The sequence below is a fragment of the Garra rufa genome, chromosome 20, assembly GCF_049309525.1.
Source record: "Garra rufa chromosome 20, GarRuf1.0, whole genome shotgun sequence".
Lineage (NCBI taxonomy): Eukaryota > Metazoa > Chordata > Actinopteri > Cypriniformes > Cyprinidae > Garra > Garra rufa.
Window position 1 is genome coordinate 1,386,607 of NC_133380.1, and position 21,308 is coordinate 1,407,914.

At 32.2% G+C, this 21,308-nt stretch overlaps 1 protein-coding gene across 2 annotated transcripts in view; it reads right to left on the minus strand.

The window, feature by feature from the left end:
* Window positions 1-21,308, minus strand: part of sos1 (son of sevenless homolog 1 (Drosophila)) — a 59,787-nt gene that overhangs the window by 29,898 nt on the left and 8,581 nt on the right. For both annotated transcript variants that reach the window (XM_073825296.1, XM_073825295.1), the window contains exons 2-11: window positions 17,312-17,437; window positions 16,442-16,573; window positions 15,859-16,023; window positions 14,203-14,412; window positions 13,985-14,128; window positions 12,313-12,423; window positions 10,228-10,326; window positions 9,059-9,186; window positions 3,726-4,017; window positions 2,474-2,840 (exon numbers count right to left, since the gene is read on the minus strand). In XM_073825296.1, the coding sequence (XP_073681397.1) occupies window positions 2,474-2,840; window positions 3,726-4,017; window positions 9,059-9,186; window positions 10,228-10,326; window positions 12,313-12,423; window positions 13,985-14,128; window positions 14,203-14,412; window positions 15,859-16,023; window positions 16,442-16,573; window positions 17,312-17,437 (1,774 nt within the window). The remainder of the gene's footprint in view (window positions 1-2,473; window positions 2,841-3,725; window positions 4,018-9,058; window positions 9,187-10,227; window positions 10,327-12,312; window positions 12,424-13,984; window positions 14,129-14,202; window positions 14,413-15,858; window positions 16,024-16,441; window positions 16,574-17,311; window positions 17,438-21,308) is intronic.

Below are 21,308 nucleotides of genomic sequence, written 5' to 3' on the forward strand. Positions count from 1 at the left end.
TGTCTCTTATCAGCTCTAGTTGTGTTATCGGTGCTGAAACAAAACAGGTCATCAAACTGTGATCTGTGACGTAAAGCAGCCCAATGTTTACAGATGCTGAGGAACGAGCAGAAAGCGGACGAGGCTTCAGTGGGACGGGATCTGAGCTCACGGTGCTGCCGCTGCTGTTGTTGTTGTTGAGTCTTGAGGTTGTGAAATACATCAGTAATGCGCATTAGCAGCCTGTACAGTGGAGAAACTACTGACTGCACAAAATACAGCAGAAGAACATGCAAAACCAGACAGTTTTGGAACAATCACTTTTGGAACAAATGTTTTTAAAGGACGTGTCTTCTGCTCACCAAGGCTGCATTTATTTAATACAAAAATACTGTAAAAATTGTCAAATATCATTGCTGTTTAAAACAGCTGTTTTCTATGACAGCATTTTAGTGCCACGGAAAAAAAAGTAAAAAAAAAAAGTAAAAATCTAAGATTACGAGATTAAAGTCGTAATTATTCTTTTAATTCCGACTTTACTCTCGTAGTATTTCCGCATTATTCTTGTAGTATTTCGACTTTATTCTTGAAATATTCCGACTTTATTCTCCAAATATTCCGACTTTACTCTCGTAGTATTTCCGCTTTATTCTTGTAGTATTTCGACTTTATTCTTGAAATATTTCGAATTTATTCTCGTAGTATTCCGACTTTATTCTCGTAGAATTCCGACTTTATTCTCGTAGAATTCCGACTTTATTCTCGTAGAATTCAGACTTTATTCTCGTAGAATTCAGACTTTATTCTCGTAGAATTCAGACTTTATTCTCGTAGAATTCAGACTTTATTCTCGTAGAATTCCGACTTTATTCTCGTAGTATTCCGACTTTATTCTCATAGTATTCCGACTTTATTCTCGTAGTATTCCGACTTTATTCTCGTAGTATTCCGACTTTATTCTCGTAGTATTTCCGCTTTATTCTTGTAGTATTTCGACTTTATTCTTGAAATATTTCGAATTTATTCTCGTAGTATTCCGACTTTATTCTCGTAGAATTCCGACTTTATTCTCGTAGAATTCCGACTTTATTCTCGTAGAATTCCGACTTTATTCTCGTAGAATTCCGACTTTATTCTCGTAGAATTCCGACTTTATTCTCGTAGAATTCCGACTTTATTCTCGTAGAATTCCGACTTTATTCTCGTAGTATTCCGACTTTATTCTCGTAGTATTCCGACTTTATTCTCGTAGTATTTCAACTTTATTCTCGTAGTATTCCGACTTTATTCTCGTAGTATTCCGACTTTATTCTCGTAGTATTTCAACTTTATTCTCGTAGTATTCCGACTTTATTCTCGTAGTATTCCGACTTTATTCTCGTAGTATTCCGACTTTATTCTCGTAGTATTCCGACTGTATTCTTGAAATATTTCGACTTTATTCTCGTAGTATTCCGACTTTATTCTCGTAGAATTCCGACTTTATTCTCGTAGAATTCCGACTTTATTCTCGTAGAATTCCGACTTTATTCTCGTAGTATTCCGACTTTATTCTCGTAGTATTCCAACTGTATTCTTGAAATATTTCGACTTTATTCTCGTAGTATTCCGACTTTATTCTCGTAGTATTCCGACTGTATTCTTGAAATATTTTGACTTTATTCTCGTAGTATTCCGACTGTATTCTTGAAATATTTTGACTTTATTCTCGTAGTATTCCGACTGTATTCTTGAAATATTTTGACTTTATTCTCGTAGTATTCCGACTGTATTCTAGAAATATTTCGACTTTATTCTCGTAGTATTCCGACTTTATTCTCGTAGAATTCCGACTTTATTCTCGTAGAATTCCGACTTTATTCTCGTAGAATTCCGACTTTATTCTCGTAGAATTCCGACTTTATTCTCGTAGTATTCCGACTTTATTCTCGTAGTATTCCGACTGTATTCTTGAAATATTTCGACTTTATTCTCGTAGTATTCCGACTTTATTCTCGTAGAATTCCGACTTTATTCTCGTAGAATTCCGACTTTATTCTCGTAGAATTCCGACTTTATTCTCGTAGAATTCCGACTTTATTCTCGTAGTATTCCGACTGTATTCTTGAAATATTTTGACTTTATTCTCGTAGTATTCCGACTGTATTCTTGAAATATTTTGACTTTATTCTCGTAGTATTCCGACTGTATTCTTGAAATATTTTGACTTTATTCTCGTAGTATTCCGACTGTATTCTTGAAATATTTCGACTTTATTCTCGTAGTATTCCGACATTATTCTCGTAGTATTCCGACATTATTCTCGTAGTATTCCGACTTTATTTTTGAAATATTACGACTTTAATTTCCTAATCTTAGATTTTTTTTTTACGTGGCACAAAAACACTGTCGTAGTGAATAACTGTAAAAATGTAATTTATTCTTGTGATCAAAGCTGAATTTTCAGCACCGTTACTCCAGTCTTGAGAAATCATTCAGATTCGATCTCACTCACCAGCGTACATGTGGAAGGTCAGCCTCTCGATGAGCTTCAGCACCGTTCCGGCTTTGATGATGGGAATGCCAGATTTGGACTGGACGTTTTCCTCGAACACGACGTTCTCCTCGGAGTCAGGCTCTGCAAAGCGGTACACCTCTGCCCCGGGGAGCCTCATCTGCTCCTCCTTCTCCTCCTGCAGCATGGCCGTGTCCAGCATGCGTTCCAGTGTGGAGCGATACTGCAGCGAGATCAGCGCCGCCATCCAGCCGTTCTTCTCCTCCGCCGATTTGGCCGCGAACACCACGCTGTTGCCGTCCTTCAGGATGATCTCGAAGGCGTGCCGGTACTCGCCCTCCTTATCGTCCTTGTCGTTGATCTGAACCTGTTGAAGGTGACGGGAATGCTTAGTTTCAACGCGGTGCTTGAACATCACCTCCAGGCTAGGGCTAATCCATGTGCTCAATATCTCATAAATCAACCATTTGAACAAATCAGTTGAATAATTCAATGACTCACTCATTAAGTTGACTTTTAGATGCTTTTAGTTACATATTTAGAGTGTCGTTTCTTTTTTTTTTTATATATATATTTCAATATTATATAATATTAATATTTCAATATTCAATTTAAAGAAAAACTAGTTAAATAAACATTAAATCTAAATATTTTCTTTCTAAAGCTACTTTTACATGTCTATTCAGTGCTTTATTCATTATATATGAGAAAGCCTGACAAGTTACTAACATTTTACTAACAATAACTGCATGTTATTAATGTGTTGCTAACACGATTAGCATGTTGTCAACATGTTTTTAACATGATTATCATGTTTCTGGCATGTTTGTAACATGATTAGCATGCTAATAGCATAATAGCATAACATTTAGTTAGCATTTCACTAGCTTGTTTTTTAACATAATTAGCATATTGATTGCATTATTTAACATTGCTAGCACGTTTTAGCCCTTTTGACACCATGATTATAATGTTGCTAGCTTGAATTAGTACACTGATAGCATGTCTTAAGCTAGCTGCTAAGACAGATAGATAGATCAATAAATAAATAACATGTTTAAATAGCATTTTAGTAAGTTGGCTTTCTCAAACCCACTTAATTATTGCAGGTTTGCGTCCTATTCAGACATTTTCTAATTGCTTGAAAAAAGTAATCTGATTACGTAACTCAAGTTACTTGTGATGCATTCCCCAACACTGCTGTGTCTGAATCGGTCAAACGTTCAGAACCGTGACTGGATTTGTTGCCCACCTTCCTCATTAAGAACTTCTCCTTGAGGCGGTACTCTGCGGCGCTGGCTCCAGGGAGACGCGGTTGGCCGTGGTTGGACTTGCAGCAGATCATGAGGCCGTCGAACAGGAAGATGTGGCGCTCGTGTTTGGCCCCGACCCGCGTCAGCGTCCCCTCCATGATGAACTCGTTGCAGCACTGGCCGATGTCTTTGCCCTCCCAGCCGTCGATGTTCCTCTGGATCTCATTCATCTTCTTGATGGCCAGATGTTTGCCCTTCATCTGCTGGCTGTAGAAGCGGCACGCCGACTCGCTGAGGGACACCATACGGACAAACATCAGGAGACGACGCCAGAAAAACATGACTGGGCTGACTATAGAGTCACGATTCGACCATAATGATGATTCTTAAATACTGATATCAATCTTTTAGTCTTGATTTTATGTGTAGCATCTTTAATAATCACAATTAGCTTAGTTGCTTTTGATATAAAACAAAATCTCAGATGCCAAATTCTTCACTAAATTCAATCAGTAAATGTGGTTTTGTTGCTCTTTAATGTGTGGTGACAGATCACTATAATCTCTTTTTCTTTACTACTAGTTATCGTAGCAAATAAACATGAACACATCAGAAACAGAACTTGCTGAATCATGGAATCGATCAATCAGTGATTTAACGGCAGAAAGTTGTGAGTAAAACTTGAGATCAAAGTCACATTTATCTCAGGAAAGAAAGTCAAATTTAGTCTAGAAATGAGCTTTTTAGATATATGCACTGTATTACGTCTTCATGATCAAAACCTTCAAACATCTAAGTTGTCCTAAAACCAAAACAATACTCATTCTTGTCTGAACTTTTTTGATCCACTTTAAATGTTGAAGACTGTATTTATCATTTAATGCATGTTTAAATAAAGTTTATTACATGCACTGTTTAAATGTTTGTATTTCAACAACAAATTGGAGTAGAAACATGATTCTATTGTTATAAAGTTGACTTAATTTTTTTTTTAAATGTTTGTATACAACCCATTTTTTGTTTGATTGTTGATTATTATATCAAAAAGGGCTGTTTAGTATTTTATTTTAATATTGTGGGCTCTGTTGTTAATTTTAACCTAATATTATATTAACGCATTAACTAATGTTTTTAATTTTAGTATAACTGAAATACTATTATAGTTTTTTTAATTAGTTTTTTAAATTTTATCTTTGTTATTTATTTGTTTTTCTCATTTTTATTAGTTTCTAATTACCTGTGTTTGTTACATAATGTCTTTTTTCCATATGTGATTAAATGCCTAAAGCGCTTGAACCTTAAAGCACAGTAATCCCTGCTTGCAGCTATATTTTTATATTTTATTTTAGTAAAAGTTTATTTTATTTTAAGTAATATCATTTTTTTAATGGTTTTTGGTAAACTATAATAACCCTGGATGAGAGACTGTTGTACTATACCTTATATATATATCCAAATGAAATGGAATCAGAATAAAATCAAGAGCTTTTGAATCAAATTGATTAGTGAATCTATGTCAGTACCCAGTTCTACTAAAAAAATACTAAAGGAAAATATTAAAATATCAAAAGAAAAGCTAAAGTAAGCAGTAGGATCACTGGTGAGGATGAGGAAGGAAGGGGAGATGAATCTGCTCTTCACACGTGTGTGTGTGTGTGTGTGTGTGTGTGTGTGTGTGTGTGTGTGTGTGTGTGTGTGTGTGTGTGTGTGTCTACAGCGCTGAGGACTAAACCAAGTCCTGGAGGTTCCTCAACGTCACCAACATTTACATAACAAGTGTAGTGTCCAATCAGCTTTAAGATCAACAGCCCTCCAGGACCTGAAGGAGACACACTTCTACACCTTCAGAAGGACTCTAAGATCTTCTTAGTAGGAGCAGGAGTCTGATTGAAGGGAACAAGGGAGGAACTACTCAAAGACGTCTTACTTCTGAGTGTGTTTGTGGACACGCTGAGACCGTAGACTGTCCCTCCTCATGACCGCAGCTCACTGTAGAGCGCCACACACTGGAGTAGAGCCACACTACACTGTTACACTAATATTACACTATTAGCCTCAGACTGAGAGTCCAAACAGCTGATAAAAACATCACAATAATCCACACCACTCCAGTCCATCAGTTAACATTTTGAGAAGACAAAATGGATTTGTTTCAACTTTTGTCTTGTTAATATGTCAACTGATGGACTGGAGTGGTGTGGATTATTTGTGGATTATTGTAATGTTTTTTATCAGCTGTTTGGACTCTCATTCTGACGGCACCCATTCACTACAGATCCATTGATGACACATTTCTACAAATCTGATGAACAAAAACTCATCCTAATCGTAGATGGACTGAGGGTCAGTAAATTTTCTACGAGAATAAAGTCGGAATACTACGAAAATGAAATGTCGGAATACTATGAGAATGAAGTCGGAATACTACGAGAATGAAAACGGAATACTACGTGAATAAAGTCGGAATACTGTGAGAATAAAGTTGGAATACTATGAGAATAAAGTCGGAATACTATGAGAATGAAGTCGGAATACTACGAGAATGAAAACGGAATACTACGTGAATAAAGTCAGAATACTGTGAGAATAAAGTTGGAATACTACGAAAATGAAATGTCGGAATACTACAAGAATGAAATCGGAATACTACGAGAATAAAGTCGGAATACTACGAAAATGAAGTGTCGGAATACTACGAGAATGTAGTCGGAATACTACGAGAATAAAGTCGGAATACTACGAAAATGAAGTGTCGGAATACTACAAGAATGTAGTCGGAATACTACGAGAATAAAGTCGGAATACTACGAAAATGAAGTGTCGGAATACTACGAGAATGTAGTCGGAATACTACGAGAATAAAGTCGGAATACTACGAAAATGAAGTGTCGGAATACTACGAGAATGTAGTCGGAATACTACGAGAATTAAGTCGGAATACTACGAGAATGAAAACGGAATACTACGTGAATGAAGTGTTGGAATACTAAAAAAATGAAGTCGGAAAACTACGAGAATGAAAACGGAATACTACGTGAATGAAGTGTTGGAATACTAAAAAAATGAAGTCGGAATACTACGAGAATGAAGTCGGGAAAACTATGAGAATAAAGTCGGAATACTATGAGAATAAAGTCGGAATACTACGAAAATGAAGTGTCGGAATACTACGAGAATGTAGTCGGAATACTACGAGAATAAAGTCGGAATACTACGAAAATGAAGTGTCGGAATACTACGAGAATGTAGTCGGAATACTACGAGAATTAAGTCGGAATACTACGAGAATGAAAACGGAATACAACGAGAATGTAGTCGGAATACTACGAGAATAAAGTCGGAATACTACGAAAATGAAGTGTCGGAATACTACGAGAATGTAGTCGGAATACTACGAGAATGAAAACGGAATACTACGTGAATGAAGTGTTGGAATACTAAAAAAATGAAGTCGGAAAACTACGAGAATGAAGTCGGGAAAACTATGAGAATAAAGTCGGAATACTATGAGAATAAAGTCGGAATACTACGAGAATGAAAACGGAATACAACGAGAATGAAGTGTCGGAATCCTAAAAAAATGAAGTCGGAAAACTACGAGAATGAAGTCGGAAAACTATGAGAATAAAGTCGGAAAACTACGAGAATAAAGTCGGAATACCACAATTTTTTTTTGGAAAACTACGAGGATAAAGTTGGAATACTATTAGAATAAAGTCGGAATACTACGAGAATAACTACACTGTTACACTAATATTACACTATTACCCTCAGAATGAGAGTCCAAACAGCTGATAAAAACATCACAATAATCCACAAGTAATCCACACCACTCCAGTCCATCAGTTAACATCTTGAGAAGACAAAAGCTGAAACAAATCCATAATTTTTAAGATTTTAAACTAAAATACGAGTCCATAATCCATAATAATGCTTCCTTCAGTGAAAAAGTCTATATTCTGTTGTCTCTCACATCAAAATCCAGCCACATATTTGTTTAGAGCTGTTTTAAACAGTGCTTGATCTGTGCAGATTTCTCTCCTTATTCACTTTTTTCACTGGAGGAAGTGTTATTATGGATTGAACTGAATTAAAAACATCTTCACGATGGATTTGTTTCAGCTTTTGTCTTCTCAAGATGTTAACTGATGGACTGGAGTGGTGTGGATTATTGTGATGTTTTGATCAGCTGTTTGGCACCCATTCACTGCAGATGACACATTTCTACAAATATGATGAACAAACAAACTCATCCTAATTGTGGATGGACTGAGGGTGAGTACATTTTCAACACATTTTTATTTTTTGGGGTGAACTATTCCTAAGAGCGTCTGATCAACAGGCACATCAAATATTTAACCTCTTAACTACTCTAAAATCACTCGACTCTCAAACTAAATGCAGCATTAGTAAATAAAAGCAATGATTTTTCAAATCAAACAATTCTGCTCAACTAAATCAACTTTTCATCAACAGAACACGATCATCTCAGATGATGAACACAGCTCATAATGATCAGGACACAGCTGATGGATTCTTTGTTCTGGTCTAAACGCGTTAATAACTTCATTAACATGGGAAAATGATGAGGAACAGACACGTACCGTAAGATCAGCCATCCTTTCCACATACACGAACGCATAAAACCACAAAAACACGAGCAACAGCGCAAAACCGGCAGAAATCAGGTCAGATCCTCATGATTCCCTCAGAGAGCGAGAGAGTGAGTCCAAAGCCGCTTTCCTCCTCATTCTTTCTCTCTCTCTCTGAGAACAATAACAGCCGGGACGCCCAAACCTGACGCAACAGACCCCTCACCTCCACCCGTCCCGCTCAACGCTATTTTAGGGTCAGAGGGAAACACATGAGGGGCTGATGGGTGGAGACCCTTGTGTGTGTGTGTGTGTGTGTGTGTGTGAGAAACACTTTCATCACATGTATGTTTATGAGACGGACGAGACACAATGGCCAGCCAATTACTCCAACTATAACAGTTTTAAACCTAAACAGCATGTTAACATGTTACATCATCTGAATTATGATGTTAAATATTTAACAATTAAAAAAATTTATATTTAAAAAAAAAACTGTTATTAAAAGTTTTAAAAAGAATGTCAAAAAAAAGTAAATAAACGAATAAATACAATGAATTAAGTGCAAAAATTCAGAAAGTTTCCTGTTAGGGTTAGAGTTGCTGTATATAAAAACTAAGTCGTAGAGACTTGAAACTTGGAGGGAAACACAGTAAATGAGTGTGTTAGTGTGTGCCAGTATGCATTAGTGTGTGTGTGTGTGTGTGTGTGTGTGTGTGTGTGTGTGTTAGTGTGTGTACCTGAGGCGTCTCTTGGCGAGGCTCTTTGAGCAGATTCTCTCCATGCTGCTTTGCAGGTTCAGTAGGGCTGTAATGGCCTGTTTCAGACATTCTTTATCCTCCTCATCCTCACTCTTCTCCTCTAGTTGCTGTAGACGAGCAGGCAGACAGTCAGCAGACAGAGATGGCAAGTATTTGGACTAATTTGACAATGCTTTAAGTTAGACTTTCTCAAAACTGGGTTTCAGTTGGTGATAAAAATAAAAACTAAACTAAAAAACTAAAAAAAAAAAAAGCAAATAGAAATAAAACAATTACGTCATTAAAATATTAAATGAAAAAATTATAATTTAATAAAATAATAAAACATAATAATTTTAGAACCTTATTTAAAATGTATTAAATCAAATCTAATATAGAAAAAAATAAAAATGAATAAAATCAAAAATGTAAAAAATTAATTTAAAAATAAAAGCGAATTCAAAATAAAACACCTACTAACAATTACATAAATTAATAATTCAATAAAATAATAAAACGTAATTAATTAAATGATAAATGTAAAATTTAAAAAACAATAATTTCAGCAACTTATTTAAAATGTGTTGAATCAAAAATATATAAAAATAATTTAAAAATAAAACATAATTAAACATCATAAAACACATATTAAAACTGATTAAATCCTAAATATGTTAATTAAAATAAATGACGTTAAAATGAACATGTTTGGAATATGAACTTAAATCTGTTTGTTGGCCTGTACTGCAACTGAACTGATGTAAGTTTCTTCAGTCTCGGTGTGTTTGTGTCTCTACTACATGAATTCTGTCATATATCATCATTTATCTCATCAGCTCATGTGTGCAAACAGATATTTCTGATTTCAGCTGCTTCAGTGTAAACGAGAGGTCTGTACGGGCAGAGATTTGTTCATTTCTGCTCCATAAATCCCTCAGAAAGAATCCAGAAAAGCAGCTTAGGGCTGCTGGGAATGCTGGAGCTCTGGAAGAGGCACATGTTCACATCCTTGTGACTCCAGACACAATCACTGATCCTAGATCCATCCACACGAGCACATGAGCAAATGTAGGCCAGACCCTTAACAACACTTATTTTTGCATCATTTGGTTTGTGATGTACTGTATGAGTCAGTAAGGTGCATTGTGGGAAGCATTTGAGACACTCGCCTTTAAAATCTCGAAGTAATGCAGACAGTGGTAGACGGGCGTGAGGAGTAACCGTGGTAAGACGTACTGTACAGCCTCTTTGAACCCTTCACAGATGGACTGAAACACAAAGACAGACATGTTCACATATTCATATATTCACAGTCATGTTCCCATACTGCCGTGTAAAGTCGGAATACTACGAGAATAAAGTCGGAATGTTACGAGAATAAAGTCGGAATACTACGAGAATAAAGTCGGAACACTACGAGAATAAAGTCGGAACACTACGAGAATAAAGTCAGAATACTACGAGAATAAAGTCGGAACACTACGAGAATAAAGTCGGAACACTACGAGAATAAAGTCGGAACACTACGAGAATAAAGTCAGAATACTACGAGAATAAAGTCGGAACACTACGAGAATAAAGTCGGAACACTACGAGAATAAAGTCGGAACACTACGAGAATAAAGTCGGAACACTACGAGAATAAAGTCGGAATACGAGAATAAAGTCGGAACACTACGAGAATAAAGTCGGAACGTTACGAGAATAAAGTCGGAACGTTACAAGAATAAAGTCAGAATACTACGAGAATAAAGTCGGAACACTACGAGAATAAAGTCGGAACACTACGAGAATAAAGTCGGAATGTTACGAGAATAAAGTCGGAATACTACGAGAATAAAGTCGGAATGTTACGAGAATAAAGTCGGAATGTTACGAGAATAAAGTCAGAATACTACGAGAATAAAGTCGGAACACTACGAGAATAAAGTCGGAATACTACGAGAATAAAGTCGGAATGTTACGAGAATAAAGTCAGAATACTACGAGAATAAAGTCGGAACACTACGAGAATAAAGTCGGAACACTACGAGAATAAAGTCGGAATACTACGAGAATAAAGTCGTAATGTTACGAAAATAAAGTCGAAATACTACGAGAATAAAGTCGGAATGTTACGAGAATAAAGTCGGAATATTACGAGAATAAAGTCGGAATATTACGAGAATAAAGTCGGAACACTACGAGAATAAAGTCGGAACACTACGAGAATAAAGTCGGAACACTACGAGAATAAAGTCGGAACACTACGAGAATAAAGTCGGAATACTACGAGAATAAAGTCGGAACACTACGAGAATAAAGTCGGAACGTTACAAGAATAAAGTCAGAATACTACGAGAATAAAGTCGGAACACTACGAGAATAAAGTCGGAACACTACGAGAATAAAGTCGGAATGTTACGAGAATAAAGTCGGAATACTACGAGAATAAAGTCGGAATGTTACGAGAATAAAGTCGGAATGTTACGAGAATAAAGTCAGAATACTACGAGAATAAAGTCGGAACACTACGAGAATAAAGTCGGAATACTACGAGAATAAAGTCGGAACACTACGAGAATAAAGTCGGAATGTTACGAGAATAAAGTCAGAATACTACGAGAATAAAGTCGGAACACTACGAGAATAAAGTCGGAACACTACGAGAATAAAGTCGGAATACTACGAGAATAAAGTCGTAATGTTACGAAAATAAAGTCGAAATACTACGAGAATAAAGTCGGAATGTTACGAGAATAAAGTCGGAATATTACGAGAATAAAGTCGGAATATTACGAGAATAAAGTCGGAATACTACGAGAATAAAGTCAGAATGTTACGAGAATAAAGTTGGAACACTACGAGAATAAAGTTGAAATACTACGAGAATAATGTCGGAATACTACGAGAATAAAGTCGGAATGTTACGAAAATAAAGTCGAAATACTACGAGAATAAAGTCGGAATGTTACGAGAATAAAGTCGGAATATTACGAGAATAAAGTCGGAATACTACGAGAATAAAGTCGAAATACTACGAGAATAAAGTCGGAATGTTACGAGAATAAAGTCGGAATATTACGAGAATAAAGTCGGAATACTACGAGAATAAAGTCAGAATGTTACGAGAATAAAGTCGGAATACTACGAGAATAAAGTCGGAATATTAATTAATATTAATATTAAGTCTAAATGCTGTGTGTGTGTGTGTGTGTGTGTGTGTGTGTGTGTGTGTGTGTGTGTGTGTGTGTGTGTGTGTGTGTGTCTCTGACCTGCAGGTAGATGGCCGCTCCAGGTTTGGACAGCTGACTCAGGAAGTGGTCGTGGAATCCGCTGCGCAGGATGTCCTGTGCGTACGTCTCATAGGGGTCAAAGGCCAGCTCCTGAAAATGGCCCACACCCCACAGTTAATCAATGACACGCGGCACGCCTGCGCCCGCTCACCTCCATTGTTACACGCGCCTCAAACACAGGGTCAGACACTGGGAGAGCGACCGTGGGAACATGCCACACTTCAATCATCTAACATTACATCAACTCCAAAACAACAAGATTTTGCCAACATCACTGCTACTGTTATCACTGTTACGCAAAAATAAAATCTTCTTACCTTACCATACATTTACACTGCTGTTCAAAAGTTTGGGATCAATAAGACTTCAGTAAGAAATATTCATTTTTTTTATAGAAATGTAGAATATAAATACAATATAAATATAAATAATGCAGAATTTGAATATAAATGTATAATTTATTATTAATTAACAATACAATTTTTACAAATATTAATATTATTATTATTATTAAATAAAATATTACATTATTTTAAAAAGTATTAAAAATTGCTATTATAATCAATAATGAATCAGAATCAGATCAAGCAGTTAAATAATTGCATTTTTATTAGTATTATTATAAATAATGTAATAAATAATTAAAAATTATAATTACATACATTAAATTATAATTATGATAAAATATATTAAATGATATTAAAAATTAAATTAGTACTAATATAAAGTAAAAAAAGTAATTTATTATAAATTGTAATGTTACTGTTAAATAATAATAATCATCATGATCATTATTATTAAATTAAAGTAATAATTAAAGTTATTACAAATCATAATGTTATTATTAAATTAAATAATTAAATATTATAAATTTTTACTATTAAGTACATTTACTATAAAAAAAAATTTAATTTTAATATTAATAATAAATCAAGTAAATAAATAATTATTAATTAACAACTGAATAAATTAAATAATTGCTACTATTACTAATAAAATATTAAAAATTAAAATAAATTATTATAAATTATAATATTGTTTTTTGTTATTGTTATAAATAATAACAATAAAAGTTTTTATAAATTGTAACATTAATATTAAACAAATACATAATTTATTATATTTTTTAATAAATCAGATTAATTACATTATTAATATATATTAAAACAGTTATAATTGTAATATTAAATTGTAATACTAATATGAAATTAAATAAACATTTACAGCTTATTATAAACTATGATATTATAAAATATAATTAATTACATTATTACAACATTAAAACAGTTATATTTAAATATTAATAAATCAAGTAAATTAAATTATTATTATGAATTAATAACAGTTAACTATTATAAATTATAATATTAAATAAAACAATTAAATTTTTACAAATATTATTATTAATAAAAGGTTGAAAAAACTAAATAATTTACCATAAATTTTAATATTACTGATTTTATTTTATTATTGTTATAAATAATAATAATTATTATTATTATAAAAATTCAAATAAAAAGTTTTAGGTCTTTAGGTCTGACTGCAGTACTTGCACTTTGCTAAAAAAAAAAATCAAATTCATTGCATCCTTTGAGATGTCGCTATATAAAATAATAATTTCTCATAAAAATATTGCATATGAGTGTCTGACCTCAGCGAGGTCCTCGAAGCAGCTGCCCACCAGCGGATGAGGACTGCCCTCGTCCGTCATCTCCACCGTGTCCTCGATCAGCCCCAGCAGCTTCACCGTCACCTCATGGATGTCCACGATCCGGCTGAAGATGTTCTCCACGTCCTGCAGGAACACACATACGCAGGTCAGTCCGCCGCTGGAGCAGGAGGAGCGTGAGGAAGAGGAGCGGGACTCACGTGAGGAGAGAACAGCATGGCGTTGGAGGCGAAGGGCTCGCGGAACACCTTGATGATGAGGTTGAGGTCGCGCAGATACTGCCGCACCTCCGCCATGAAGGCCTTCACCAGATCGTAGTACGTCTGCTCCTCCGCCGCCGACGGCTCCTCGTCCATCAGAGGAAACACGCTGATGTCCTCCTCCACCTGGTGGAACATGTCCATCAGCACCTGCAAACACAGCCACAGCAGCCGGAGTCAACTTCTCAAAATGAAGACGTTAAGACATATAGCGCCATTATACAGTTCTGTTGTGAAATACAATTATTATAACAGTATAAATAAATACTCATTTTTGTAATATATTTTAAGTATTTTTAATTTACTATTATTTAATAGTAATAATAAAACTATTATTAACAATTCGTTTTAAAATATTATTATTTTTAGTAAAACACATCACTTTAAAATAATAATATTTAATTATTATTTTTATTTCTCAAATATTTGTTGTTTAACATTTTGTTTTTGCTTTTTTTTTATTTAGCAGTAATAATAATCATTATTATTATTCAATAAAAATATTTAAAAAATAAAGATTACTAATATATATTTTCTTGAAACTTTTTTTTTTTACAGTGGAATATTATAATAGTAATTTCTTATTTTGCTTCATTTTATTTAGCTTTTTTATGATGTAATATTAGAAAATAATATTTTTTTCAAATTAACATTGTTTTAATTATATATTTTAAATATTTTTTAACATTTTTTCTGATTTAAAACGTTTTATTTTAATAAAACTATAATATAAATAATAATATAAATAAATAATATTTTTCTCAAATATTTGTTGCTTTACAGTGAAATATTGTAATTATTTTTTATTTTGTTTTTATTTCATATATTTTTTATTTAGTAATAATAATAATATTAATATTAATAATAATAATAATAATAATAATAGTGATAATTATTATTATCATCCAATAAAACATTTTTTAAATAAAGATTACTACTTTTATTTTATATTTTTTTATTATCTAATATTATTAATGAATCATTAAGATCTTAAGATTTTAAAAAAATATATTGTTGTTTTCATTAAAAAATATAAAGTATTTTAATTCATTTAGTAATTTTTTTCTGATTTTTCTATTTAAAAAGTATACATTTTTTATATTTAATATTAATAATACAAATATTGATAGTAATGTGTATTATTAAAATATCATTATTTTAATAGAAAAAAACACTTTAAAATAATTATTATAATTATTTTTCTCAAATATTTGTTTTATAACATTGCAATATTTCTTATTTAGTTTTTAGACTTATATTTAGTTTATTACGTAATAGTATTAAGAAAATAGACAATTTAAAAATTATGAATCATTTAATTCAAACATTTTTAACTTAATTTTTTTTTTTTTTTAAATACTATTATTGTTAATAATATTGTATTATTAATGTGTATTACTATTATTTAAATACTTATTATTATTATTATTATTATTATTATAATAATAACAACAACATAATGAAAAATAATTAATTATTTTATTATATTAATTAAAAGTCAAATTATGCAGCACTACTTTCTTAATCTAATTTTTTTATCAGAAAAACACCCCTATATTTTTACCCCGAAAGGTGCAGCCGTGCATTGGGTCGTACCTTATCGGCACACATGGCCACAGTGATGTCCTGCTGCGAGATCTCATAATGGCGAATGTTTCGCACGTAGTTTCCGGCCAGCTTCAGTATATCGGCAGAGATGTACTCCAGCACCGCCACGATGTACACCGACACCTGATGATCGATCTTATAACCCAGAACCTCCTGCAGGACAGAACAGAGACCTCAGTGTCACACCATCACATGACCACACGCTCACTTTATTCATTCATCACAACAAACAGGAAGTGTGTGGAGTCACAGAAGTGTCAGCGCCCTCATCTGGGCAACAACTGCTAGTGCTGAAAAACTACTGCAGACTCCAAACACCTGTTTTGCTGTCAAATCCTAATATTACTATTACTTAATATTTCTACAAGTCTCAGAATGTGAACCAAATTGTATATTTTTGCTCAGTTTGAGTCTCTGCATAAAACTAAGCTCCATATTCTCACTCTATCAGTATATATGAGCAATAAACCCTGATGGAGCAAATATGATGCTAACAAAAACACATGCAAAAAAACTGACTTGATCAATAATGACATAATGAAACGAGCCGCATGTTTTCTGAGCGCTTTACCTTGAGGAGCGGGTGGATCTTGTCGACGGGCAGCGCTAGCGGGTTCCTCCTCTTCCTCTTCTCGATAGCGGCCTGAGCGTCTGCGATGGCCCATTTCTCGATGGGGTGCGGGAAACTCCTCTGCACACGCTCCTGAACAACAGCACAACACACGTGAGGAGGAACACAGAACACATGTGGAGCCTCACACCATCAAACACTGAGATGAACGGACGCTTCTTCAAAACAACACAACAACAGAGAGAACAGGAGGAGGAGGAGGAGGATGAGAGTCAGGGCTGTGATGAAGGACGAGGAGGATGATAAAGGAATCTAAAATCAGAGAACAAGCGTAGGGATCTGAGCATGATAAACCAGCTGACGGTTTAACATGATCTACAGCACAAACTAAAGCACCTGAGCGTCTCACAGCGCCGTCTGTGAGCAACAACCAAACACAGCGTTAGTCAACAACAAGTCTGCATTTATTTCACTAAAAATACTGTAAAAATTCTAAAATGTTTTTAGAGTTTAAAACAGCTGTTTTCTATGTGTATATACAGTCAAATGTAATTTATTCCAGTGATCAAAGCTGAATTTTCAGCATCATTACTCCAGTCTTCAGATCACATGACGCTTCAGAAATCATTCTAATATACTGATTTGCTGCTCAACAAACATTTCTGATTATTAGCAATGTTGAAAACAGTTGTGCTGCACAATATTTGTGTGCAGAATGTCATACATTTTATTTTTCCATTGTACATTTTCTAATGTGCCACTAATAGAGCCGAAGTATGGCTCCTCCTGTGCTGCTCTGATGGTGAGGTGGTGATTGTGATCAGCCTGACTGAGTGTGTTTAGTTTAACAGAAGAAAGTCAGAGGTTCACCTCCACATCCTGTACGGTGCGCGGCTGAGCCTGACAGAGAGTGTTGAGCAGCACCAGGATCAGGCCCTCGATGTACTGCAGCGCCTCCTGCTGGGACGACAGCTTCGGGTGCACCTGATTCAGCACCTGAAACACACACATATCATTAGGAAATCACTAAATCATGTCAAAAATATATATATGTGAAAATAAAAAATGTAAAAATAAAATGAACAATTTTAAAGTAAAAAAAAGAATCAGTTAATACAATAAAATCTAAAATAAAAGACAAAACTACTTACTAAAAATGTTATCATAAAATGTAAAAAATAAAATAAATACATGTAAAATAAAAAACAAAGCAGTGACTAAAAATGAAATCATAAAAATAAAAAGGTCAAATAAAAGACAAAACAGTTACTAAAATTAAATAATAATGTAAAAATAAAATAACTACTAAAAATGAAATGGTAAAAATAAAAATAAAAATTTTTAGAAAAAAAATAAAACAGTTACTAATAACGAAATCATAAAAATGTAAAAAAAATAAATAAATTAATAAATACTTTTAAAATAAAAAACAAATGACTTACTAAAAACAAAATCAGAAAAATAATCAGAAAAAAAAACTTGTTACTCAAAATAAAATAAATACATGTAAAATAAAAAACAAAGCAGTGACTAAAAATGAAATCATACAAATAAAAAGGTCAAATAAAAGACATAAAACAGTTACTAAAATTAAATAATAATTTAAAAATAAAATAACTACTAAAAATGAAATGGTAAAAATGAATTCTTTTTTTTTTTAAATAAAACAGTTACTAAAACGAAATCATAAAAATGAAAAAAAATAATAATAATACTTTTAAAATAAAAACAAATGACTTACTAAAAACAAAATCAGAAAAATAATCAGAAAAAAAACTTGTTACTCAAAATGAAATAATAATATAAAATAAATACATACGTGTAAAATAAAAAGCCGTTACTAAAAACTTAAATCATAAACAAATATATATATTCTTTTTTACAAGACATAAAACAGTTACTTTAAATTAAATCATAAAAATTTAAAAAATTATAAATACTTTTAAAATAAAAAACTAATGACTTACTAAAAACAAAATCATAAAAATGTAAAAAAATACTTGTTACTAAAAATTAAATATATAAAAATTAAATAAATTTTTGTCAAATAAAAGAGTTACTAAAAAATGATATCATAAAAATGATTTTTTTTACAAGCCATAAAACTGTTACTTAAAATGAAATCATAAAAAATGTTATATAATAGTTGTAAAATACAAGACATAAAACAGTTACTAAAAATGAAATCATAAAAATGTAAAAAGTAAAATAAATACCTGCGAAATAAAAAACAAAGCAGTTACTAAAAAATGAAATCATAAAAATGTAAATGTAAAATAAATAATTGTAAAATAAAAAAACAAAGCAGTTACTAAAAATTCAATAATAAAAAATAAAAAGTAAAATAAGACATTAAACAGCTACTAAAAAATAAAACAAAAATGTAAAAATAAAATTAATAATTGTGAAATAAAAACAACAAAGCAGTTACTAAAAATTAAATCATAAAAATTTAAATATAAAATAAATACTTGTAAAATATAAAAAAACAAAGCAGTTACTAAATTAAAACCATAAAAATGTAACAAAAAAATATAATAAAACACTTGGTAAAACCTAAATCATGAATATCTATATTAAATAAATAATTACAAAATATAAACAACACAAACACTTAAAGTTAAAATAAGTTATTTAAAAATAAAATCAAAATAAATTGTATCATCATAAATCATAATAAAACACGTGAAATTAAAGTGAGTAAAATCTTAGAAACAACAAAATCACAAAAACACACAAAAAAACACTAAACCTGTAACTTAAGCCAAACTGAAAACAGAAAATATAATTAAAATTAATGAAAACTATAATAGTAATTGAATGATACTAAAATAACACGTCTCGAATCAGACAAGTGTCTTTATTTTCACTCACACCTGACTTCATAATAAGATATTTTTACAAACGCAGTGTAATCCAGCATGTGAGGGATTGTGGGTATTCTAGTGAAACATGCCTGAGGACATCTTCCTGTTGAGACATCGCTCAAACAAAACACACACTCAGTTCCTCAAGTCAATCTCGAGAGTGTGACGTCTGTAGAAATATACAATACTCACTAAAACACCACAGCAGAGTGACGGACAGCTGTCAATCACTCCATCAGAGGAGTGATTGACAGACATCATGTATATATATGTGTGTATGTCTCCACTTCTCACGTATGATAGGAGTTTGACTGTGATCACACACACTTTACCCTACTGTACCATAGTACAGGCCTGACGTCAGAAGCTCATGCACAAACACACTCGGGTCACTGGGGCAAGAAACACAAGCGAGACACCAATAAAACTCACAATCAGAAAACACTATCTCACATCTCACATACATCGAGATCTGGGTTCATCAGCACACGGAAAGATAAAAATTAATCACAAACATGACAAATTAAAACATAAAAACCAGTCAAAATAAAATTACAAATGTAAATATTGCAAGATAAATAAAAAAAAAAAAAAAAAAAATTAAATTAAATAAATAAAATATGTAAATTAAATCATACAAATGAAAAGTGAAAAAAAAAAATGTATTAAAACTTACTAAAATAAAACACTTAAAGTTAAATAAAGCATAAATATGTAAAATTAAAATGAGTAAATAACTGCAAAAAACACATTTAATTAAAATTAAATCATATGGTAAATTGTAAAATAAAAACCTTAATATTAAAATCATACAAATGTAAGAGTAAAAAACTATTAAAACTTATTAAAATAAAACACTTAAAGTTAAAGCATAAATATGTCAAATTAGAACACTTATTAAATAATATATATCTAAATCTAAATTAAATACTTACATCACACAAATTCAAAAGTAAAAACAAAAACTTATTAAAACTTATTAAAATAAAACACTTATTTAAAGTTAAAGCAAGCATGAATCTCAAATTAAAATAAGCAAATAACTCCAAAAAACATTTATTAAAATTAAATATAAATGTAAATTGTGAAATAAAAAATCTAAATAAAATACTTAAATTATACAAATGTAGAGTAAAAAAAACTTTTAGTTAAAAGTTAATTCAATCACAAATGTAAATTCAAAACAGTAATTAATTAAATAAAATAATTTAAAAAATGTAAATGAAATAAAATTAAACTTCCAAATTGCAAAATGTACATGAATGCAAAAACACTCATTAAGTTAATTAAATAATATGTATATGCACAATATATTTACATTTAATATAGTAAAGAAATGCAATTTTTTTTTAAAAGCACTAAGAACAAATTCAATTTTTGCAAAAGTAAAATTAAAATAAGTATATTTATATTATATCTTTTAAATAAAACAAAAAAATCTAAAGACACAAGTTAATTCAAATGTAAATCATACAAATGTAATAGTCAAAAAAATTAATCAAAGTAAAATATTTATTAAATGACAAATGTTAAAATAAATTAAGAAATTATTTTGAAATAAAAACTAAAATAAAAGCTCTTACTAAAGTAATTAGTAAGTCATTGCTGATAACTATTATGACGGACAATATTACACATCTATAACTTTCCGCTCAAGACGAAACCCAATCATCTGAATGTTGACAGGAGTCAGCGAACGACCCACAGTCCTCAGCGGCGCTCGTCAAACACAGAGTTTCCTTTTGCTTTCTGTTCTCACGCGTGTCAGACGCTCTCACGTCACATGACTCGCCTTTCCCAGCATTCCTGCGGCGGCACCACGGCATGCTGCTATTTACAGGAATGTAGAGTACAGTACGCTGACAGAGACAGAGTGTGTGTGTGTGTGTGTGTGTGTGTGTGTGTGAGATAGAGATCCTTTTACTGGTTAGTTTGTGAAAGTCAAAAACTCAAGTCCTTAGAAAAAGGAAGCTCCAGAAGGGCCGTCTGGCTTTGATCAG